Source organism: Strix aluco, chromosome 26, assembly GCF_031877795.1.
Source record: "Strix aluco isolate bStrAlu1 chromosome 26, bStrAlu1.hap1, whole genome shotgun sequence".
Lineage (NCBI taxonomy): Eukaryota > Metazoa > Chordata > Aves > Strigiformes > Strigidae > Strix > Strix aluco.
This window is the reverse complement of record NC_133956.1, coordinates 4,515,975-4,539,411: the sequence shown is the minus strand read 5'-3', so window position 1 is coordinate 4,539,411 and position 23,437 is coordinate 4,515,975. Positions and strand designations below refer to the sequence as shown.

The window sequence follows — 23,437 nt, the reverse complement described above, 5'->3', positions numbered from 1 at the left end:
CCCTGTGTGGTATCTGCATTAACTCAGTGAGTCACAAAAAGCAGTATAAATTAATTACCTTCCTGGTTCTTGGCTTTTCTTTGTAATTAGCGACAAGAAAATAATGAAGCTTGAATGAAACATTTGGTTTAATCTGAGGAAATTGTTTTGCTTAGGAGCTCTTTCTGTACCTGTATCTTTAAAAAAAAAAACCCAAGTCAACTTCTAACCAGGAAATGTCATTTTGGGGTGGAAAATTAAAGCTTTTCCATTCTGGACATTGAGGCCATTGAATGCTTCTCTTAGAGGTTGCCCCAACCAACCCAAATTGCTGAAATCAACCCAAAGAGAGCTGCAGGAGAGCACTTGGGAGACGGGGACGTGCATTAAACCCCTGCCTGCTCCGTGGTGAAGCAGAAAAGGGGTTGGCAAAGCCAAAGCTGCGTCAGGACCCCGCACGTGCCGTCCCAGCGGGGTGGCTGCCGGAGCGAGCCACGCTGGTGCTCGGTAGAGCTGGAACCTCAGGGCAGATGATGACGTTGGAGCTTGCGAGATGCAATGGATGTAATTTAAGTATCATGGTTTTACCACCTCCCCTTGCAGGGTGACACGAGCCGTGGCCTCGCTCTATTTTTAGGTGTAAATCACCAGCTATTTAATTCCTTTCTAGCAAGTTCAATTTTCATCCCCTTCCCGTGAGACTTCCCCATTACAGCTGGGACCTGTGCCGGTGCCGGGCGCGTGCAGCTCTCTCTCTGTGCCCTTCCCAAGGCTCCTCGCTCCCTGTCTTTGCTGGCAGGTCGATGGATCCGGCTCCGTTTTACAAGGGACGCTGCACAGCGGGGCTGAGACACGCTCCCAGCAGCTACAAGACATCCCACGAGGGTTGTGCTGGAGGCCACCAGCAATCAGCAAAGCCTGGCTGATCTTTGGGCAACTATAGCAGCAGCCAATGGTCAGGAGGGGAAAGAGAAATCCGGCGACTTTTTTTGGGAGGAAAGGGGATAAATGGAGAGAAGCTGCAGCCAAAATCTGTGAGCCTGAAGTGGGTTTTCCCCTGGGAGCCAGTTGAAAAACATTCTGCTCCTGCGTCACCATCCTCACAGGGCTTTAACCCTACCAGGGGCTTAGCCCCACATCTTTGACCCTTTACCACTGCACAATAGAGAGCGTGAACACCAGGTCATGGTGGTCTTGGTGCTTTGCAGACCTTGGAGTCCAGCCCCAGCCTTCCCCCTCCCCTGCTGTTTCTTCTAAGTGGAGAAAAAAGAAGGGGATGGTGCTGGGTAATGGCTTTGCGGATGACTAGTCCCCGTGGATGGTGACACATCAGTGACTTTCTGGCTCATCCAGCAAAGCATCCACGTGTCAGGGCTGCCCGTGGTCCCTGTGTCCCACGGGAGCGTGGGAAGGTGTTTGCACCTTCCTACATCCCTCACCGCTGGGTTGATGGATTTGGTGACGATGCAGGGCTGCTGCATCTCTGCATGGCCCACCCAGACCCCGCCAGCCCGGTGTCCTAAAGGGTTAAAGTGGCCTTTGGAGGGGCCCTGGTGCTGCTGAGACACGTGTGTCTCCTCCAGCCGTACTCTCTGCAGTGTCCTTCAAGAAGGGCAGCCCTTCTGAGCATGCCTGCTCCCCCTCGCTGCCTCCTTCCTGGACCCTGTGCCTTCTCCCGGAGCTTTTCCAGCACCGCAGCACGCTCTGCACCCAAGCCACGCGGCCGCTCGGTCCCACCCTCCAGCCCAAACAAGCACCCATGGGTCCCCCAGGCTGCAGCAAGCGTCACCCGGGGGTCTTCACCACCCCCTCACCCATCTACCGCCTTTCAGAGAAAATCATTCAGGGGGTGGAAGAGCTGCCTAATCCCTGGTTAATAATTGTGTAATTTCTCTCTCGGGGCTGCTGCCTGCCTGCTGGAGCCTGCAGCCGCGCTAATAAACTTCTGAAGCTTGGGAGGATGGGGTGTTTTTGTAACCGTTCTCATTTCTTGTGCCTCCTCTTAGCTAACAAGCATCTTCCTGGAAGCAGCCTGGCTTTCCCGCAAGGCTCCCCGCAAGGCTCCCCATGTGTGGGCGCTTGGGAAGCCAGGGTGAAGCCGCAGGAACATCCCGCTTAACCATGAACGTGCCGAGCCCTTCCAGCCATGCCGTGTGCTCCCTGCCCTCCTTCCTCCCCCTGTTTAGCTGGCTCCAACTCAAACACCAACCTAGTGGGTTTTCTTCCCTCCTCCTTCACATTGCTTTTCCTCCTGTGATAGGAGAGGACGTTAATCCCAGCCAAATTCCACCTGCAGCTCTAGGAGGGTGTGATGGCTGATGGCAATCCCAGCTGCATGGTGGCTCTGAGGGCCAGGGGGACCCCACAGTCCTCAGGGCTGGCACGCTGTCTCGTGGTGCAGGCTGCCTCCAGCATTGGCCTTAGATATATTTTTTTAAAATATATAAAAATATTTTTATTTATTTTATTTATCGCCTCAAACACCAGTATTTTTCAGGGCCATGGGGACTGCAGGGGCTCTTACAGCTTTGACTCCAGCAATGTCCCCGTGGTGGGAGCCAGGGTGGGAGATGCCGACGTCTCTCAGAACTGGCCTGGAGCAGGGAAGTGCGTGGAGGCTTTGCCTCCTTTCTTTCATCATAAGTGTTCTTTTGAAGTGTTTGATTAAAAAGTTCTTAAAATGTTATTTCTGCACTGCTTTGAGAGAGGTCTTTAAAATTAGGGGAGCGCTGTCAGAGCTCTGACTAAGCCTGACCTTGGGTCCCATGCCATACGGAGCTGTGTGGGGTGATGGGAAGGGAGAGAAGTCCTGCATGGGTGGGACAGGGAAATGCCATCAGGGAGGGAGGGAGGGGGCCTTAGAGATGCTGTAGGACACAGTGCCTGTGGTCCTCGGAGCTTTCTGTTGTGGGATGAGGCTGGGCTGAGCAAAGGGGGATACTCCCTGCTTTCTTTTGCAGTAGGTTCCCAGCACCGGAGCCACCTCGAGAGCTGTTATTGGTTTGAGAGCTGCAAATCATCTCCTTCTGGCCTTGAGAGAGGGTTTCCAAATTGCTGCGAGCAGCTCAGGGCATGGAGATCGCTTCTACTTCAGCTGCAGTGCAAGAAGCATCACCCCAGGCGAATGCTCGTGTGGGACCCAGCTCCTTTTGACAGCAGCGCTCGCCCAGGGCGGGGATGCTGGGTCTGGGTTGGGTGCCCAGCACCCTTTCCTCCATGTCCCTTCCCTCCATATCCGTTCAGGCTCCTCCTGCCCAGGCTGAGGATGGAAGGAGATCAGATATGGTGGGTTTTGAGTCATTAGGCAGCAAAGGAGCAGACGCTGCTGGATGGAGCGTACATAATGCCAGGCACAGCATCCGGCCTGTGCACCGGGACTGCGGTAACCCAGATACAGCTGAGGGAGGAAAGAACCACATGTAGGTCAGAGTCTCTCCCAAGCTGTTTGGTCAGGAGTAAATATTTACATGGCACTGCATCCGCCAGCAGCCAGGGCCTTGGGAAATGCAGCCCAGCTCCCCCTTGGTGGGATGGGGAGGAACCTTTAGCAGCTTGAAATGGGAGTCCTCACATTTGGTGGGGCAAAGTCTGAAGACTGAAGGCAGCTCACCATGCTGGGGCCATGCTCATGTGTCTTCATTCAGCTTCCACAACCTCCAAAATACGAGCCTGCTTTCTGCACCTAGGGGCAAAATTAACCTGCCTTGCTGCAGAGTCCAGCAGACACTGGTGGTTCTTGCCACCACCAAAGTTAGTGAAGGAAAATTCCTGATGTTGCCCTCGATTATCTGCACTTGGATAGAAGTGGCCCCGTGCAAATCTGCTGACATCAAAATGAAGAGAACTGGGGTTCAGAAGCAGCAGAGCAAACTTTTGCAGCACGAGCATTGTCTTGCAACAGCTTTCCTTGCTCAAAATCTCTTTAATTTGAAGGATGGTGATTTCCTCCTGTCCTTCAAGTGCTTAGACTGTGGTTAAAACTGGAAAACCAGTCCCCAGCTCCTTTCTGCCCTAACCCGAGGGAGAGCTGACCACCAGCAGAGAGCAATTCCCATGTCACCTCGCTGGGCCCATGCAATCCGGGGTGCGTGATGTGGGCAAGGAACTGTTTTAATAGGAACTATTAACTTCTGGATTTCCTTTTTGCTTGTTTGCTTAAGCTCTCGGGGTTGATGTTTACTCAACTGGTCTTGCTTTTAATAGTTTCTGTGGTGTTTGATGCTGTTGATAGGGGAACTGCTCCCATGGAGTTTTGTTTTCCAAAGGAAGAAACTCGGGTGACTCCGTGTGCCTAGTGCTGGTGATTTGGGGATCGTGGATCTCTCTCAGGGAAATGGGGTCTCGGGGGACTTCCCTCCTGGTGGGGTTCAGGAAAACCAGCTGAAACCCAGGGGGTGCTTCTCCATGGGAAAAGCTGCTCCACGTGCTCGTCTGCCTGCTCCTGCACATCCCTGCTCATCCTCCGGATGCGGATGTGCCGGAGACCGGGCTGCCTCGTCCCCCGCTACTCCTGCATCACTTGTTTATTCAGGGTGTGCTGGCAGTGGCGTGCTGGGAGTCTCGTACGCCTGGTGCAGGCGCTGCCTCTCCATTACAGCTCCTCAATCCTTAGGGAAGCACTTCCCGTGCAGCCGGCGCAGCCCTCCAGCCAGGGAGACCTCTCAGATGCTGGCTCCTGCCCTTCTGCTGTGGCAAGAGGCACTTGCTGCTTAACAGAGGAAAATGAAGGAGTGCTGAGGGTCTTGCTGTCCCCCCCACCGCCTCCCAGCTCGTACCAGGTTTGCGCTGCTGGCAGAGGATTTGCAGCTCCCACTGCAGTAGCTGAGTCCCAGTTTGCAGCAGGGCCACCACGTTTGGGGACAGGTGGGTGGCAGCATCAGGTACCAGCGCAGGCAGGCAGCACAGGTACCCGCTGTGCAAATAGCCTTTTACCAAAGCACCTGGGAACAGGAGCCTGGGGGTTATTAAGGCTTATTATTATTATTAAGGCTATTATCAAGACTTACTCCTCTTCCTGCTGCACCTGGATGTGCCCATGGCCGGGCATCCTCATCGCCCAGCACCCTGCTGCAGCCTCCTTCTTCCTCCGGGAGAGAAATTCAGGCACGGAGCTGGGATTGGACCAATTTGCCCCTGCCTGGCATCACCCCCACGGCGAGAGCGTTTCTTCCCATTAATCACCCCCACCCCAAAGCGGGATGCCAGCCCGGCACTCGGAGCAGGATCCCAGCAGGATCCCAGCAACAGATTGGTACCGATGGGCTTTCGAGTGCTCTAAAAATACTGAGCGGAGAAAGCAGGGAGTGAAAAATGGCTGAGATTCAGTGAAATCAAAGGCATAATTAACATGCAGCCCATGTGAGTGTATTTTTAGGGCCCCACAAAAAAGCTCTAAAACATTGAATTCACATCAGCGCGCGAATGTTCCAGTTTAATGGGATCCTGGGGCCTGTGGAGAAGAAGTGAGAGATGCTTAATTGTCAGTGTTTGTGTTTTATTCATGATTGAACGTACTTAGCAAGCAAAAACTGATTTGCTGCGGGCTTCTCGCTGCTTGTGTGGCTTTAAACCTTATTCTGGCCAGGGCTGGTGTATGCCAAGACAGGCAACCGCCCGGTGTGCTGGAAGGGCCCGTCGTTCCAGGTGTTTGCGTGAGCTGTGCTCGGAAAAGGGATTATCATGTCCCCTCCCGTGGGGAGCTCCCTGCCAGGGCTGCCCTGGGGTGCTCAGCATTTGCGTGGGCTCCGGGGGGGGATCAGAGACAGAAGAAAAATCCTGTGTGGGTAAATCAGGTACTGCATCCAGCCCCGGAGGTCCCTGAATGCAGGTGGCTGGACATTGGGAGAGCAGTGGGAGAAAGCTCAGACGCTTCCTATCTGCTCCCGGCTTCCCCTCGTGCCTGCACCCAAAGGCCACAGAGCAGTTTGCTCAGAGGTGGGTGCTGCTGCAGCAAAGCCAAGGTAGAAACCAGACTCCTTCCCACATCGCTCCAGCACCCGAGACCTGTCAGAGCTGCCTGGGCGCTGCCAAAACGGTGTGGCTGGAGCATGTGCACGGAGCCTTGGGTGTGATGAATCCTCCGGCCTCTGCAGGGCTGGGCTCACCCATACCAGAGGCAGCACCTGCAGCTCAGGTAGCAGTCTGAGGTCTAATCCTGCCCTCGGCGACCTGCGCGGGGCCGTGGCCAGTACCTGACTCACTGCTGGTCCTTAGGAGGGATTGTGGAAGCAGCTGCTGGATTCACGCGGCACCTTCTCCGCTCGCTGCGCAGGTGGAAGAGGGATGAGCCGGCAGCACAGCGCAGATGTGGTCCCTGCAGGCTCGGCAGGGGGGGACGGGGGGGCTCACCGTGACGCAGAGCCGCTCCTGATAGTCAGCGGGATGGTGGTTCGTTGGGGAGGTTTTTTGTTTTTTTTTTTTTTTTTAATCTGTTGTGAAACGATGTGCAGATGGCACAGCCGCCCGGCCGGAAGGAACGGAGGAACACGGGATGCCAAGGCAGGGTTCCTTATTTTAAACTGCTTCCCTTGCCAGGGAACAAATGTGCCTCACTTCAAAATAATAATTATAAAGCCTGGGAGAGGATCCAGGGAACCCAAAATCCTTCTGTGGGTATCGGTGCGTTGGCTGAAGCGCTGCTTTGGTTGGCATCGTGCTGTCTGCCCGGCTGGGCAGGCAGATGCCCACGTTCCTGAGGCTGTGGGGTGTTTGGTGGATGGATGTCACCCCAGCGGGTCACGGCTGGCTCAGAGACCTGCATTTGGGGTCATGTTGTGATTCAAAAAGGGGAAACTGAGTTCCCTCTTACCTTGCACCCCAAGGAATAGCCCTGCACCCCGAGGATGTGTCCTGCCCTGCTCTGGGAGCAGCCCAACCTGCAACCTCCCAGCTTGCTCCTGAAGCTGCAGGAGGGCGAATAAGGAGCCGCTCCAATTGCATCCGCAAACCCACCGAGCACCAGCTCCCCTCCCTGTCCCCTGCGTCAGGGATGCCCAGGGATGGGCTCTGTGCTGCTGCCTCCTGCCAGAGCCTGGCACGCTGGGTGTAACGGCACTCGGTGGGCAGGCTGCCGTCTGACAGGAGGTAAATGCCAGTGCCTACGTGCGCTCAGGATTAGTAGGTGTGATGGGAAGAGCTGGAGCCAGCGACAGCTTGTGTTGTGAGAACTGCCTGTGCTGCAGACGGCTGTCGTGGGGGCCTGGGGGTCCCCTGAGAGACCCTGGAGTGCCCAGAGGGCAGTTGCTGCCTGCTGAACTGGGACTCGCTGTTATTTTCTGGCCTGAGATCAAACAATGCCAGGGTATGTGGGTCTGGTGAAGCTGCAGTTTCCACTTTACAGCTTGAGACCGTGGGGAAGAAGTTGGTTAGAAGGAGAAACTGAGTCACACAAAGAGTAAATGATCCTGACGCATGCAAGGAGGGCTGGGAATTGATCCCCAGCTCCCGCAGGGGTGTCCTCCTGTAGAGAGCATCCTCCATTTGCATAGCCAACACGTGTCTTGCTCTCTCTTCCTCCTCTCCAGGCTTCCACGTGATCCCCTCGGTGTCCAACATCGTTCCTGAGAGCTGTCTGCTCATCGTGGTGGGCCTTTTGGTTGGGGGGCTCATCAAAGGAGTGGGTGAAAAGCCCCCCATCCTCAAGTCGGACATCTTCTTCCTCTTCCTCCTCCCACCCATCATCTTGGATGCCGGCTATTTCCTTCCCTTGCGCCAATTCACTGAGAACCTGGGCACCATCCTCATCTTCGCCGTGGTGGGGACGCTCTGGAACGCTTTCTTCTTGGGTGGCCTCATGTACGCCGTGTGCCAGCTCGGTGGCCCTGGCTTGAACCACATTGGCCTCCTGGCCAACCTGCTCTTTGGCAGCATCATCTCGGCTGTGGACCCGGTGGCCGTGCTGGCCGTCTTTGAGGAGATCCACATCAACGAGCTGCTCCACATCCTGGTGTTTGGGGAGTCCCTGCTGAATGACGCCGTCACAGTCGTAAGTGGATGAGGGGGATCGGCCAAGGGGATGGGGTTCGCTTTGGTGGAGCATCTCTGGGTGGTGGCACCAGGACCGGCAGGCAGAACTGTAGACTGGGCCACTGCAAGCTGCCAGGTGCCTTCCGCCAGCTGAGCTGCAGCAGCTCCGCTTGCTCCTGACCTTTTGCAGGTGCAAAGCTAAATATAGTGGCTTAAAACACCGCAGAGGTGGGTTAAGGTGAATCATTTTACTTGGCAGTCTGGGGAGACTGAGAGCATGTGCCCAGCCAGCTACTGCCTCTTGGTGAAGAGCAGGACTGTCCCCAGCACCTTGGTCTCCTGGGAATCTGCTTTCCTGGGTGAAATTGCTGCCTGATGCCATGCTCGTGCCAGGGAAAGCGAGCAGGAGTGCCGAGGGGCTGGTGCTGGGTCAGGCAGAACTGCCGTCTACCTGCTGCTCCCTCCTGTCTCCTTCCTCATGGAGTCTTCCTTGCCATCCCCCAGCTGCAGCACCGAGGAGGTGGGGGGACAGTCATGGCGAGGGGGGAGCTGTGGGGGCTGTGACCGGGCTGGCATCCACCTGGGTCACCCCTCAGCCCCTTTCTTTGAGCAGCAGCTCTGCAGGGACCTTTGGGAGGTTTGGGGGCCTGGCCACCCGCTCTGGGGCCGTGCCATTTCCAAAGGACATCTGTGTCCAGGTGCTGGCTTGGCCGTCAGCGGGGCGTCCTCCTCTCTGCAGAGCTGACCTCTAAATTTACTTCTAACCCGCTGCTTTTTCCTGGCTCTTCTCCCATACCCCAGCTGTCCGCTTCGGAGCTGGCTGCTCAGCGCACTGCTGACGAGGTTCCTGGTGGCGAGGAACGTGCTGTCCCACCACAGGGCTTTTCCCAGGCACTTCTCCCCGCTTTTGTCCAGTGGGGCTCCCTGCAGGGTCTGTGTCCCTGCTCCCATCCCTGGGGAATGCTTTTGCCTTCTGCTGTCACATCTGTCCCTGCCCATGGCCCAGGACCTGGCCGCAGCAGGCGGGAGTTGGCACCTCGTCCTCTCACTGCTCGCAAGCGCTGCCATCCCCGCGGGATGCCCTAAAGCCCATTTTCCATCCTCACATGGCTGCGTCAGCTTCTGTTTTAAAATCTCTCCGGTAAATGTGGTTGGTGGTGGGAGGGGATGATGCAGCCCCGGGGTGGGCTCCTCCTCTGAGGTTGCCCTCTTAGCTACAAAGCTGCACTAAGGGTTTGGGCTGTTCTCTGGGCTGAGCAGGACATCGGTGGCCAACGTTAATGGGATGGGCTTCAACAAGGCCAAGTGCCAGGTCCTGCACTTGGGCCACAACAACCCCCTGCCTGGCTACAGGCTTGGGGAGGTGTGGTTGGAGCTGTCTGGAAGAGAAGGATCTGGGGGTTCTAATTGACAAGCAGCTGAACATGAGCCAGCAGTGTGCCCAGGGGGCCAAGAAAGCCAACAGCATCCTGGCTTGGATTAGAAATAGTGTGACCAGCAGAAGCAGGGAGGTGACAGCCCCCTGTGCTCTGCACTGGTGAGGCCACACCTGGAGTGTTGTGTCCAGTTTTGGGCACCTCAATACGAGAGAGATCTCGAGGGGCTGGAGCGAGGGCAGAGGGGGGCAACGAGGCTGGGGAAGGGCCTGGAGAATAAATCCTGTGAGGAGAGATTGAAGGAGCTGGGACTGTTCAGTGTGAGGAGGAGAAGGTGAGGGGAGACCTCATCACTCTCTACAGCTCCCTGAAAGGACGTTGTGGAGAGGTTGGTGCTGGTCTCTTCTCACAGGGGATTAGTGACAGAACAAGAGGGAACGGCTTTAAACTGCAACAGGGGAGGTTCAGACTGGACATGAGGAAAAAGTTTTCCCAGAAAGAGTGGTCAGAGAGTGGAATAGGCTGCCCAGGGAGGGGGTGGAGTCACCATCCCTGGATGTGTTTAAGGGTCGTTTGGGTGAGCTGTTGGGGGATGTGGTGTAGGGGAGAACTTTGTAGAGTCGGGCTGAGGGTTGGACTCGATGATCCTGAGGGTCTTTTCCAACCTGAAGGATTCTGTGATTCTGTGACCTTGGCTTTTCTCTCCACGCCGCTCTCAGGTGTCCCCCAGCCTGGATCTGTCCTGAGCTGCTTGTTGGGAGACAGGAACAGTCTCTGGCAGGTTCAGACCTTGACTGAAGCCCCTCCTAGGACAGCGATCGGGGCTGTGTTGGAGAGCAGAGCTGTCCCAGCCACATCTCCGATGGCACCATGTCCCTGTGAGCCACAGAGGACGGGGAGCTGGTCCCTCCGGCTCTGTGTCTCACACAGCAAAGCACCACCAGCTTTTTTTTTGGCATGAAGCTTGACCCAGCTCAGGGTCACCAAGCACTGGCACATCTCATCTCAGGTGTGCCATGCTGGGGACCTGCCTGGCTTCCTTTGCTGCTGCTCTCCCAAGAAAGGTCCCCGTGCAGGTCTCCTCTGAGGTGAGGCTGTCTCTTGCCAGCAGGGCAGTTTGAACCCCCCCTCTCCCTTCTCCCTCCCCCAGGTCCTCTACCACCTCTTCGAGGAGTTTGCCAACTTTGAGCAGGTGACCATTATCGATATCATCCTCGGCTTCCTCAGCTTCTTCGTGGTATCGCTGGGTGGTGTCTTCGTGGGTGTCATTTATGGGGTGATTGCTGCCTTCACGTCCCGCTTCACCTCCCACATCCGAGTCATCGAGCCCCTCTTCGTCTTCCTCTACAGCTACATGGCATACCTCTCTGCTGAGCTCTTCCACCTCTCTGGCATCATGGCGTGAGTTGGGCACGGGTGGGATGAGACACCCTCCTGTCCCCAGGACCATTTGGGAGGATTTATTCTGGTGTAACCACAGCCCTCTGACTGTCCCAGCATGGCCAGTACATGCCCAGAGGTGTGTTTGGGCTGGGATATGCAGGCAGGCAGATGAGGGAAGTGACTCTCTTGAGTTGTCGCACAGATCCTGGGGCGCTGGCAGCCCATTGTCCGTTCTCCTCGGCACACAGCAGCAGGCAGGGCTCAAGACAACACAGTTTTGTGCTGTCTGGCTCCAGTGCTCACTCCTGCCCTGCCAAGGGGAAGGAGAAACCTCATGTTGCCTTCTCTGGAGGCCTTGAATAATTGCTGGTGTCTTGCAAGCCCTGTCCTACTCTGGGGCTTGGTATAAAAGCACAAAATGCTGCTGCAGGATCAGGGGTTGGGGCTGTCCCCGTGTCCTCATGGCTTCTGAGTGCCCTGACCTTGCCCCTAGGCTTATCGCCTCCGGCGTGGTCATGCGGCCCTATGTGGAAGCCAACATCTCCCACAAGTCCCACACCACCATCAAGTATTTCCTCAAGATGTGGAGCAGTGTGAGTGAGACCCTCATCTTCATCTTCCTGGGTGTCTCCACCGTGGCTGGCCACCACTACTGGAACTGGACCTTTGTCATCAGCACGCTGCTCTTCTGCCTCATCGCGAGAGTTTTAGGTGAGATGTCAGCGAGGTGGCAAAGACCTTGGGGATGGGCAACTCTCAAGGCCGCGAGGCCCAGGTTTGCCTTGCTGGTGGTTGGATTTGTGGGGAGGTGGGGTTAAGGCCATGTTTGTGGGGTTGGTGCTGGTGAGAGGTGCTGGGATGAGCGAGCAGGACAGCACCCACCTGCACCCATGGCCCCGAGGGGGTGACACTGCTGCGAGCTGGGCTGCTGGTGGGGTCTGTCTGAGGCTGGAGGGCGTCCTTCACTCTCTGCTCACACGAGGCCCTGCCCCACTCCCCCAGGCGTCCTGGTCCTCACCTGGTTCATCAACAAGTTCCGAATTGTGAAGCTGACGCCAAAGGACCAGTTCATCATCGCGTACGGGGGCCTGCGGGGAGCCATCGCCTTCTCCCTCTGCTACCTCCTGGACTATAAGCATTTCGGCATGAGGGACATGTTCCTCACAGCCATCATCACAGTCATCTTCTTCACAGTTTTCGTGCAGGTTGGTGGCAGGCAGGTGGTCACAGCGTGGTTTTAGAGGGAAAGGGGGTTATTCGTGTGTGTGTGGAGAGTGAGGAGCGCGTCCCCAGGCTCCATCCCTGACCCTGTCACTGTCCCCCTTCTCCAAAACCTCTTGAGGCTGCCTGGTGACACCGGCAGCGCAGAGCCCCGTGGTTCAGCTGTGCTGAACCCATCCCGCTCCCACCGGGGTGCCTTGGGGAGGGGTCTAACCCACCCTCCCCGTTCCCTAGGGCATGACCATCCGGCCCTTGGTGGATCTGCTGGCCGTGAAGAAGAAGCAAGAGACAAAGCGCTCCATCAACGAAGAGATCCACACGCAGGTAACCCGCTGTGCCCGGCCAGCCCTTCCCGCGCGCTTCTCTTCGCCGCCTTAGCCCTCTTCTCTTTCTGCTTCTGCCACCTCCACCGCTGTAGCCAGGCGGGTTTACAGAGTGGGAGCTGCCCCTAAATCGGTGCCCAAGGTAAGGGGGGACGGAGCGAGGGCTCTCCCCTGTCTGTGTCGTCCATTGCCCGCTCCGACCCAGACCTCCCCTGTGCCTGGTAGAGCCGCAGCCCGGTTGTGTAGGACCGTGCTGCCCTCCTGAGGCCCATCCTGGACCCACAGCCCTGATTTTGCACCCCCTGAGTGCCCTCACCCCTGTGTCAGCGTGGGTGTCGGGGTGGGGAGAGGGTGGGCAACAGCCCTGCGAGCTGCCTACGCCTTGGACTTTCTCTTCCAGTTCTTAGATCACCTTCTGACGGGGATCGAGGATATCTGTGGTCACTACGGGCACCACCACTGGAAGGACAAGTGAGTGCAGAGGTTTCATGACTTGAGGGACCCGTGGAGGAGATGGGGAAGGGTTTGAATCCCCACCTTGCAGCTTTTCCAGCCCTGTGCTAGATTTTTCCCCGGGCTGTAAAACACACACTCCCCTCTATGAATTACGGCCCTGGGTTGGGTGCGAGTGGGGCTGCACCCCTTCACCACACCACCCACGGCATGTCCACAGCACTGGGGGAGCTGCGGGTGGCAGGTCCCCACAGGAGCTCAGGACCATCCATTGTGTTTCAGAGGGTGCCTGACTCGGGAGAGAGTTGGGGAAGCCTGGCCTGACCTGCGTTGGTGGGAACTGAACCATCTCCTGCTGGCCTGGGGTGGGGATGGGGAGCGGGTGCCGGGGCAGGGCGAGGTCTGATGTATCACTGCTCCTCCTTTCCCCACGTCCTCGGGAAGGCTGAATCGCTTCAACAAGAAGTACGTGAAGAAGTGTCTGATTGCGGGGGAGCGGTCCAAGGAGCCCCAGCTCATCGCTTTCTATCACAAGATGGAGATGAAGCAAGCAATCGAGCTGGTGGAGAGTGGGGGCATAGGCAAGATCCCCTCTGCTGTCTCCACTGTCTCCATCCAGTGAGTTCCCCAGCCCTGGCTGCCCCTGTGCCTCTAACGGGCCCCTGGTATAGGCTGAGTGTTCCCTGTTAGTGGCCACAGGGCATGCTAGTGGCCACAGGGCAAGCAGCCCTTGGGCCCTGCCATGGCCATCACAGTGTCACTCTGAGTCCTGTCTGTTCACACAGGAACATCAACCCCAAGACCCTCCCTGTGGAGCGCATCCTTCCAGCCCTGTCCAAGGACAAGGAGGAGGAGATCCGGAAAATCCTTCGCAACAACCTGCAGAAAACTCGGCAGAGGGTAAGGTATCCCCTGGCACTGTGCGGGCCCCCTTTGCTTCCCTGGGGGTGGCCAGCACCGCTTCCCACCAGAAGCCCTCAGGACCAGCCCTACCCTTCACCCCCAGTGTCCCTGCCCTCCTGCCCCTCGTGTTCCTGGTCCGGCTCTCCCTCCCCAGGAGGCTTTTCCTCCTGGGATGGTGCTGGGATGGTGCTGAGGGGGAGGCTGGCTCAGTCGGTGGCTGAGTTCAGTGTTTAAACCCTTGCTGGGCTAAGATGGGTCCAGATCAGGCATCCCATGGTAGCACAGAAGGGATGAGCCACCAGCTTTCCTGGACGTGCTCTGCCCGCTGGTGGCTGCTTCATCCATCTCCAAGGGAAACGGTGCCGTGACCTTCCTTTGTCATTCCGTGTGGGTTTTTTTAACCTGTCTCCTTTTCTTGGGGCCTTTTCCCAGTTGCGATCCTACAACCGGCACACGCTTGTGGCCGACCCCTACGAGGAAGCCTGGAACCAGATGCTCCTGCGGAGGCAGAAGGCCCGGCAGCTGGAACAGAAGGTGTCAAGGGGACGCTGGAGCAGGGACGCTGCCGCAGGCTGGGGAGGACGGGGAGCCGAGGGGGGCTTCCCGGCCTGGGAGGGACAGCGGTGTCCTGCATGGGGAGGGGGCTGAGGTTCAGATGCCAGTGGGTGACCCCACACCTTGGAGGTCCTCTGAGCACCCCAAGGCTCTGAGCAAGTCCTTGCAGCACAGCTGGGAGGATGCATGCACGTGTCCTCTGCACCTCACTGCTGCTTCTTGCTCATCCCCATGGCCTGGGGTCAGTTCCCTGCCCCCCTTCCCCATTTGTCCTGACCGCTCCGATGGAGACACTCCCTGTGCTCTGATTCCAGATGAACAACTACCTGACGGTGCCGGCTCACAAACTCGATTCTCCCACCATGTCCCGGGCTCGCATAGGCTCAGGTAGGTGGGTCTGACCTGCTCAGGGAGCGCTGTCACCAGCACCTCGCTGGGCATCGCCGTCACTTTGGTGCTGAAACGCTCAGCGTTGTCCTGCACCCCCCCAGCTCCTCTGTGGCCTTCCAGCCCCGTCCCACTCCGCCATGGCCATGCAGCCAGGGGTTTGGTGTTCTCCAGCCCCAGCTCTGCCAAAGCAGAAACACCCAGCTTGCTTCCCAGCATGATTCCCACTGGGAATTCAGCCTGGCCGGTCGGTAGATCTGTCCGGAGCTCAGCTCGCTTTGTCCACGCAGCCGCATTTCTGTCCATGCCTCTCCCTGCCCTCCGCAGGGGAGAGCACCAAGAGTGCTCAGCCCTGAGAGACCTGCCCCTGGACTCCCCGGCTTCTCCATCACGCTTTTGCTTTGCCATCTCTTTTTTTTTTTTTTTCTCCATCACGCGTTTGCTTTGCCGTTCCTCCTGTCCTGCGTGTCCTCTCCTGCTTTGGGGACAGTGTGACGGGGTGTGACAGGGTGTGACGCTGCTGCCGGCGCTTGCCGAGCTGGTGGTTAATCGGCAGAGGGCAGCTTCGGCCCTTGCAACCGGCACAGGGCTGGGCTGTCTGGAGCAGCTCCAGATGGCATGTGGAGATCAAAAAAAAAAAAGGAATTAAACAGCAGACTTGGAAATTGGAGAGTGAGCGAGCCCAGGCATCCCAGCCCCAAACTGGAATGCATTAGCTGGGGGTCCCCGAGACCCCCCCTTTCCTTCCCCGGGTTATGCTGACCCGATTTATTCATGGTACCGCAGGACAGGCCCTGCCTGACCCCTCTCTGCCTCCCCAGACCCGCTGGCCTATGAACCCAAAGCGGACTCGGAGAACCTGCCCATCATCACCATCGACCCAGCCTCCCCGCAGTCCCCAGAGTCCGTGGACCTGATGAACGAGGAGCCCAAGGGCTGCGGTGGCCTTCCACCCTCGCCTGAGGAGGACGAGGAGGGGCTGGTGATGCGGGTGAAGGAACCTTCCTCCCCGGGTACTGACGATGTCTTCACCCCGGGGACCGGCGACAGCCCCAGCAACCAGCGGATGCTGCGATGCCTGAGCGACCCGGGGCCGCGGCCGGAGCCGGAGGAGGGGGAACCCTTCATCCCCAAGGGGCAGTAGCAGCTGGTGCCCGAAGCCTCACGTACCTCTATACGGTTTCTCTCTCTCTTAATTTGTTCGTTCTTTGCTCTCCTGTTTGGTTTCCTCTGTCACTACACACCGGGTTTGGGAAGGGGAGACTGTCCTGGATGGACTGGGATTACCAGGACAGCTTTGCCCAGCAAGCCCTGGGCTGGCCCCGAGGAGTGGGGAAGGCGCCCCCGGGATGCACCGGGCACCTCGGCCGCCGTGGCCTGGGGGTGACGGACCATTTACCACCCGGGACTGGGATTTGCAGGTTCCTCACAGCCCCAGCGGGGCTTTCCCAGAGGCCGCCCACCCACTCAGGACCTGCGAGTGGCTCCTCGGGGGGGGCTGCAGCCAGCACGGGGTGGGCTCTGGCCGGGGAGCTGGGGGTGTCTGTGGAGGCTGCCCCACAGCCCAGCTTCGTCTCTCCCCAGCTTGTGTTTTACCTTCCCCCTCGCCTTGCTCCGGATGGGAAGACGGGAGCCAGGCTCTGCGCCAGGGCTGGCGCACCCACCACCTCACCGGCACCCTCCCAGGGTCCTTGGGCTCGGCCGCTGCTCCCTGCCTTGGCCGCTTCCCCCACGGGGCCGGCTGCCGCCCGGGACCCTCTCCTCTGGCCCTGCATTTCATGCCAGGTCTTGTTAAATAAATATCCTAGAGCCATGCAAGGGGGGAGCCGGGTCCCCCCTCGCTTTGAGTGGCCCCGCAAGCCCGGGCTTCTCCGTCCCTCCTGGAACTGCTACCTGTCACCCAGCCCTGCGGGGACCCTCTGCCAGCCTCGGCCCCTTGCCCTGTGCTTGCCCGGCCACGTGGCAGCGGCACCAGCTGCTCCTTAACCAAAGACGGCGTCCGGGCTCCCTGGGGAATGGGGAGGGGGCATATGGGGGGGGTTGCGTTTGCTACGTGGCAGGGGGGGTTATTTTTCTCTTCCTGCAGCCGAGAGGAGCTGGGGAAGAGCCAGGGGCTGGCTCGCCCAGCGTGGGGACACACTGGCGCCGGGAGGTTGGCAGGAGGGGGACAGTGTCCCCCTGAGGGGGATGGCTGGGGGGGGTCGGGGGTCCTGAGTTGGGGAGGACCCCTCTTTCCCAAAGGCTTGGCTGGGAGGGAGCGCTGGGTGTTTGGGTGACTTAGAGCCCTCCCCGGGCTCAGGGGTGTCCCGCGTTGTGCTGGAGCATGTCACCTCATCCCCAACGTGCCACCCTCTTCCCATGCCACGGGGTGCTTAGTGCCCCCCTCCCCAGGGAGCCCAGGCTGCCTCCCCCTCCCCGCACCGTGCCTTGCCACGCGTCCTCTCTGCCCCACTGCCTTGGTGGGCACCCGCCCCGCGCTCCCACCCGCTCCACGTCCCACTGGGACCCCGGGGGACCGGCGTCCGCGTGGCTTTGTCACACCGGGGCGAGAGCCCACGTCGCTGCCTGCGCCTGCCTGCCTGCCCCCGCTCTGTCTCCAGGAGGAAAAAAGCAATGAAAATTCTCTTGTATAAAAAGGAAAAAAAAAAACCAAAACAAAAAAACACATGTAAAGAGAATCTTGGTTTTTATCATGAATATTCTAATAAATTAATGTTAATTTTTAGTGGGGGTTTTTCCGGCTGTTCGAGCTCCTACCCCTGCCGCAGGGTCCCGGCTGTCCCAGGTGAACAAGGCGGCTGTGAGACCTCGTCCCCATGGCTGTTGGGTGGAGGGTTTGCCCTTCGCCTTCCCACTGTGGCTCGGGGAGAGGTGGAGCCCCGGCCAGGGGGGCACTTTTTAAGCCATTCCCAGCTTTGACAAAGACAGAGCCTCGGCAGAGCCCAGGCTCCCGCATGCCTCCCCGGGGCTGGTGGCGGTGTGAGAGTGTGTTGGGCAGGGAAGAGCCGTTTTTCTCACGTTGTAGGGGGACAAAGCAAAAGGCCGGTCCTTTTGCAGAGGCAGGATCGTCCTGTCACAGCCCCGAGGTGCCGGCCGGGTGTCCTGGCACAGCTCTGCCCACCCTGAGCCCCCCAGGGAGGAAGGGGCAGCACCTGTCTGTCCTGGATCCCTGCCTGCACTGCAGTGGGGTTTTGGGGGGCTCTGTCCCCAGGGGAGGGGGCTCAGGGACATTTAAGCCCTGTGATTTTTTTCCTGGGTTTCCCCAAGGGCCGAAGCCGAGCTCTCGGAGAGGAGCTGATTCCCACCAGCATCCCACGACCGGAGAGAGGAAAGAAGCTCAAGGCGGTGCTGGGGTGAGGGGCTGCACCCCGACCCAAAAATCCCCCAGGAAAGACCTTCCCACAGCTCCAGCAGCGCTTGCACCTTATCCCCCCACCCCAGACCCGCCCCCCCACCAGGGCCAGGGTGCCCCGGGGCGGCCGGAGCTCCTCGCTTTTGGGCAATTGCGACGGGAGCGTGTTTCATCGTGGCAAATTAAAGCTCTGATTCAAGGAGGCCGTGACTCACCCCCTCGCCATCCGGCAAGCGCATAATCGCTGGCCTTGCTCATGTGCTTAAAATACCTGAAGCCCAGGGTCCCCCCCATGGCCCCGGGCTGGGACTTGGCTCAGCCACCGCACCCCAGGGGTCCCTGGGCCGGACAAGGTGGCCAGGGATGTGGGGCTGGCGATGCGGTGGGGCCCACGAGACAGGCGATGCCGTGGGGCCCGTGGCAGAGCCGGTTCGGTGGGTGCCATCTTGCGCCCCACGTGGGATTTGGGGTGGCTCGTCCCTGGGATAGCGGTGCCAACGGGGGGGACCCCAAAGCAGGAATGGGCAAAGCCAGGCCTTGGCTCTGTCCTCGCTAGAGGAGAGCAGCGGTTTGGCCAGCCCAGCGCGAGGGGTGGCAGCAGCCCAGAGGCCGGGTGATGGTCACCCAGCGCGGGCACAGAGGGGACAGCAGGAGCTGCCCGAGCATCTCACCTGCCCCACGTGCCAGCGAGCATCACGTGCAGCCGCCCTCTTGATTTCAGTCATACCTTTAATGCGAGAACTCACCAAACCGAGGCATTTCCAGGATATTCTTGTTTCTGTCTTCAAGGGTGAGTAACTTTTTTTAATGAGGGAGGACTAATGATCCCTCCAGGGATGGGCTGTCACCGCTGAGCAACTGCCAAAGCACACGCAGCGCCAAGGCTGGGGGGGTGGATGGGCCCCGGCGCGCGGCCCTGGCCCCACAGACCTGGCGGCGATGCCTTTTCCCTGTGCGTGCCCCCCCCCGTGCCCTGTACCCCCCCAGCACCCGGCTCCCCTGCTCCCTCCCAAAGCGTGTCGGGGCCATGGTGGTGGCACCAAGGACAGGGAGAATGGAGGGACCCTGAGCGGGACGACCTTGTCCCTGCACACACCTGTGCTGTTTATCCACCTTCCCGTAACCCTGATCCGTGGGGATTAAGGAGCTGCTGCCTCTGCAGCTGCAGGAATCTGCCCCGGCCGGGATGTCTGGGCTTCCTCATGCCTCAGTTTCCCTCTGCGTGGTCCAGCACAAAGCCCAGGCTTGCAGCAAGGAGCAAATGGCCCCACAGCCCCACACCGCTGCACGAGCAGCGAGGACCGAGACCCCTCGGGAAAGGCCGTGAAGTCACCCCCACTGTCACCATCTCCGGGTTCAGCAGCCCCCCAAAGCAGAGCTCCCTGACAGCTCCCTGCCTTTCCCAAGAGGGGTTTTAGCAGGACAACCAGTGAGGGGATGCCGAGCAGCTGGCGGGTGATGGGACAGGGTGTGCTGGGGCTGCCACCACCTGCGGCTGGGCTCGGGTGTCACCAGGGGCCCCAAAACCCAAAGTGAAGGGATCAGGTGTGTTCTCTACCAGGCTCAAATTAATGGTGTTGAGCTGGGTCATCCCTTGCCGTGGCTTTAAAAGCACAAGTCACACCAAGCAAAACAGCATGTGGTGTCACCGGGAAGCCACCGAGCCCAGGACACGCAGGACAAGCCGCAGGGGGACTGAGGGGACGGGGACCTCCCCAGCCAGTGACACCCTAGGGCAGATTTGAGGGGGCAGCTCAGTCCCTGCCCCGCTCTGGAGGCACATTGGTGCTGTGTCCCCCTCCCCATGCCCCGGTGGTGCCGTGTCCCCCCCAGCCCTCCCCAGGCAGCATTTTGCAGCACCCAGGGGAGATGACGGGTGCCATTCCCCAGCTCTGTGTCACCCGCAGTAATAACACCCTGCGCTCCCTTTCATCTCAGGGCCTCTAAGGTGGCCCTCTCCGGGGTGAGGACGTCCTGGCGTCATCACTTATCATTAATTCCAGGAGGCAGCCGGGGATGGGGTGGGGTCTGGGGGTCCCAGCCGGTGACACGGGGACCCCAGGCTGAGAGCAAAGTGACACCTCTCATGCTGGGCAGTAAACAAGGGTGCTCACCATGCAGCCACTCTGCCTGCAACACCGAATTTGGCCTTGTTGGGGACACTCGGGGCCACGGAGGCAGCTGGTGGCACAGCCCTGAGGACAGGGGTGTCGTGGCAGTGAGGGTCTGGGGACAGCAAGCAGCGGTGGCACCTCTGGGACGGGCTGTGCGGGAGCGAGTGGGGCTGGACGGGGGTGCAAGTGACCGGGAGGTGTCTGGGAGTGGTGTTTGCTGAGGGAGACTTCGGACACAGCCGATGAGAAGGGCTCCACTTCCCAAAGCCCCAGCGGGTGTGGGGAGGCAGCATGTGCTTGGGGACAGTGACATGTGTGTGAGCACAGCAGCACGTGTACATGGGACAGTGGGCATTTGCGTGGAGATGGTGGCACTTGTGCATGGGGATGGCAGGCAAATGCACGGGGACGAGGGGACGGGTGGCATCTGCATGGGGACACCTCGTGTCTGCATGGGGACGGCTGGCGTGTGTGCATGGGGCATGCACAGAGCTGGCCGGTGCGTGCATGGGACAGCCAGTGCGTGCACGGGGACAGCTGCCGTGGGCACGGGGACAGCCCGTATGTGCATGGGCACAGCCAGTGAGGGCACGGGGACAGCCTGGGACACAGCTGGCGTGTGCGTGGTGGCGATGCTGGGGGTGGCTGCTGTGGGAGTGGGGCAGGAGGAATGCCCCCACCCCAATGGGGAGCATTGCTGCTCCCCCGGGGCGATGCTGGGTGACGTTGGTGGCTCTGGGAGAAGGGCTTGGTCTCTCCTGCTTGCTCAGGGAGTTGGCACACACCCTGCTTAATGGCGGGTGGGACTGAGCCGGTCCCACGCAGGTCAGGGAGTCCCTGAGGTTTCTCTTCACCTCCAGGTTGGGCTTTCACCCCCTGGCTTGCTCTCCCAGTTCCTTCAGCCCTTTCCCCCCAACTCCCCCACTGAGCAGCCCACGATGGGCCCCTCTCCATGCCCCTGGCATCAGGGTGCCCTGTTGCTCCCTGTGCACACTCCAGGGCACGTCCCAGCTCCTCCCTGGGTGATTTCCTGGTGGGGTGAAGCCGGTGTTCCCCAGGCGGAACCGGGATGCTGCCAACCCCAGATCCATGGGGCGAGCAGGGCCACGGCACCCCTGAGCCCCCCCATCCCCCTGCCCAGCCCCCAGCCCACCCTCACAACCCCAAAGGGGCTTTGCAACCCTCATGCCATCACCCGGGAGGCAGGATCCACCCGCATTTCACCCCAAGACGGGTGATTATTCCTTAATTGCGAACAAAACAAACAAATAAAGCCCGGGCTGGCCCTTGCTGAGCTGGAAGGAAACGGCCTCGGTGCCATTCCCAGCCCTGGGTTTGCTGCTGGCGGCTCTTTGGGATAATCGTTTGGTGATGGATGTTAACGAGCGGCTCAGCCAGTCGGGCTGGAGCGCGTCAGCTCTTTTTAATGGGCCGATGTTTTCTCTGGAGCCATCAGCACGCTGGTCCCTCTCGGCTGGGCAGTGCCAGCGTGTATCTCCCGGCTTATCACCCGGCCACCGGCTCTTCCCCCAAGGATCTGCAACACCTTGTTCATCCCATCGGCTCCGCGGCCGCATCCTGCCCCACTGCCCAGGGGTATCGTGACTGGTGGGTCCCCCAAACCGCCCTGCCCATGGAGCGCTCAGCACCCGGCCAGTCCTTCCTCCTGCACCCCAATCCCTCCAGCCCTGGGATGGGCCAGAGGGGCGGATCCTGACCCCTAAAGCCATTTGGGCCCTCTGAGCATCTTGGGAAACTCCTGATCCGGCTCTTTTGCCAAGAGGATCAAAGGGGTTTTGCAACGAGAGGCGGCTGCTTCATTTTTTATCAAGTTCCTTGGAAAATCACTTTCTGTCAGGGGTCCCCTCCTCCCGTGCCTCAATTCGGGGCCTCGTGGGGAGTAACCAGGAGCAGCATTTAATCCTGATGGAGATGCCTGGTGGAACCACACAATGACATCAGTGGGAGCCAGAGAGCAAAATGCTGGCACGAGGAGTGTCCCCACGCAGGGACCCCAGCGGAGGAGACTCCAGCCCCCCATGGGGACCCCTCGGGCTGTTGGTGCATCACGGGGTGGGGAGGATTTTAGAGGAGACCAGGGCTCAGGGTCCCCTCCTCTCCCTTCCATCCCCAGCTGTGGGTCCTCCTAAACACCCCATTTCCCCCCAAACCCAAACCCCCCCATCGCTCAGTTACTCTTTCCACAGCCAACTCCAGCTTCCAGCGGCAGACCCCCGGGAGATGGGAGAGGACAACGCGCTGCCATCGAGCCCCAGCTTCAGAGACGGACTTTGCAGCACCCAAGAGCTCTGCAATGGCCTTTCCCGAGGCGAAATGCCCCAGGCTGGGGGTCTGGGGGGGTTTCAGGGGTGCTTTTGCAATAAATCCCTGTGAGGATCAGCGCTGGCTCATTCCCTGACCTGGCTTTTAAGGCTGGATCCCAGCTCCAAGCAGGAACTGGGGGAATGGGAGCGGCGGCTGCAGATGCGGAGCCTGGAGTCGTGCCCGTCCGTCCGCGGGACCGTGGGGCATCGGGCACCGGCTGGGCGGGGAGGCGCCTCCTGGAAATGTCTGCAGGGTTAAACGCCGCGGAGAAACGAGCTCTTCAAAGTGATGGGAATTGTGGGGATGAAAGGAAACGGGCGTCGGGAACACGGCTGGCCTGAGGAGGAGGTGGTGGCTTGGCCCGCAGTGGGGCCATGCGGTGGGTTTTAGGGGCTGGGGTTGAACTCTGGGAGCTGGGAGCACCCGGCATCAGAATCAGAATGACAGAATCTCAGAATCATCTCATTTGGAAAAGCCCTTGAAGCTCCTCCAGTCCAACCATGAACCTCACCCTGACCGTTCCCAACTCCACCAGATCCCTCAGCGCTGGGTCAACCCGACTCTTCAACCCCTCCAGGGATGGGGACTCCCCCCCTGCCCTGGGCAGCCCATTCCAACGCGCAACAGCCCCTTCTGCAAAGAAATCCTTCCTAATATCTAGTCTACGCTCCGGAGCTGGTGGGCTCCATCCCCCCGGGGTGTCACCCCCCGGAGCGTCACCCTGTGTCTCCCCGGGGGGACACACGGAGCCATTGCTCCCTGCAGCCGACTGGCGCGGGGCAGGGGGGGGTCCCTGGGGACACTGCTGGCCAGGGAGAGAGGGCCCTGGGGTGGGGGGAGCGTCAAGCCGGGGGGCCCTGGGGGCCGGGCCGCGGGGTGTCAATGGGGCACCGGGCCCGGAGCACCCCTGGGGCAGCCCCGGGAGGGCCCTTTAAGGCGCGGCCCGGCCCGGCCAATCAGCGCCGGGATTCCCGCACACAGCGGGCCGCGCGCGGAGGGGCGGGGCTCCGCCGGCCTGCCCCGCCCCTTCTCCCCTTTGCCCCGCCTCTTTCCCTACCCGCTCCTCTGATTGGCGCTCACCCCAGCCCCCAGCTTCCTCTT

At 59.7% G+C, this 23,437-nt stretch overlaps 1 protein-coding gene across 1 annotated transcript in view; it reads left to right on the top strand.

Moving 5' to 3' along the window:
• Nucleotides 1-17,270, top strand: part of SLC9A1 (solute carrier family 9 member A1) — a 31,752-nt gene extending 14,482 nt beyond the window's left edge. The window contains exons 2-12 of the mRNA XM_074850808.1: nt 7,503-7,963; nt 10,471-10,721; nt 11,197-11,414; nt 11,706-11,908; nt 12,159-12,248; nt 12,648-12,718; nt 13,145-13,318; nt 13,486-13,600; nt 14,036-14,137; nt 14,473-14,545; nt 15,367-17,270. Coding sequence (XP_074706909.1) covers nt 7,503-7,963; nt 10,471-10,721; nt 11,197-11,414; nt 11,706-11,908; nt 12,159-12,248; nt 12,648-12,718; nt 13,145-13,318; nt 13,486-13,600; nt 14,036-14,137; nt 14,473-14,545; nt 15,367-15,689 — 2,081 coding nt within the window. The 3' untranslated portion in view covers nt 15,690-17,270. The remainder of the gene's footprint in view (nt 1-7,502; nt 7,964-10,470; nt 10,722-11,196; nt 11,415-11,705; nt 11,909-12,158; nt 12,249-12,647; nt 12,719-13,144; nt 13,319-13,485; nt 13,601-14,035; nt 14,138-14,472; nt 14,546-15,366) is intronic.
• The last annotated feature ends 6,167 nt before the right edge of the window (nt 17,271-23,437 follow it).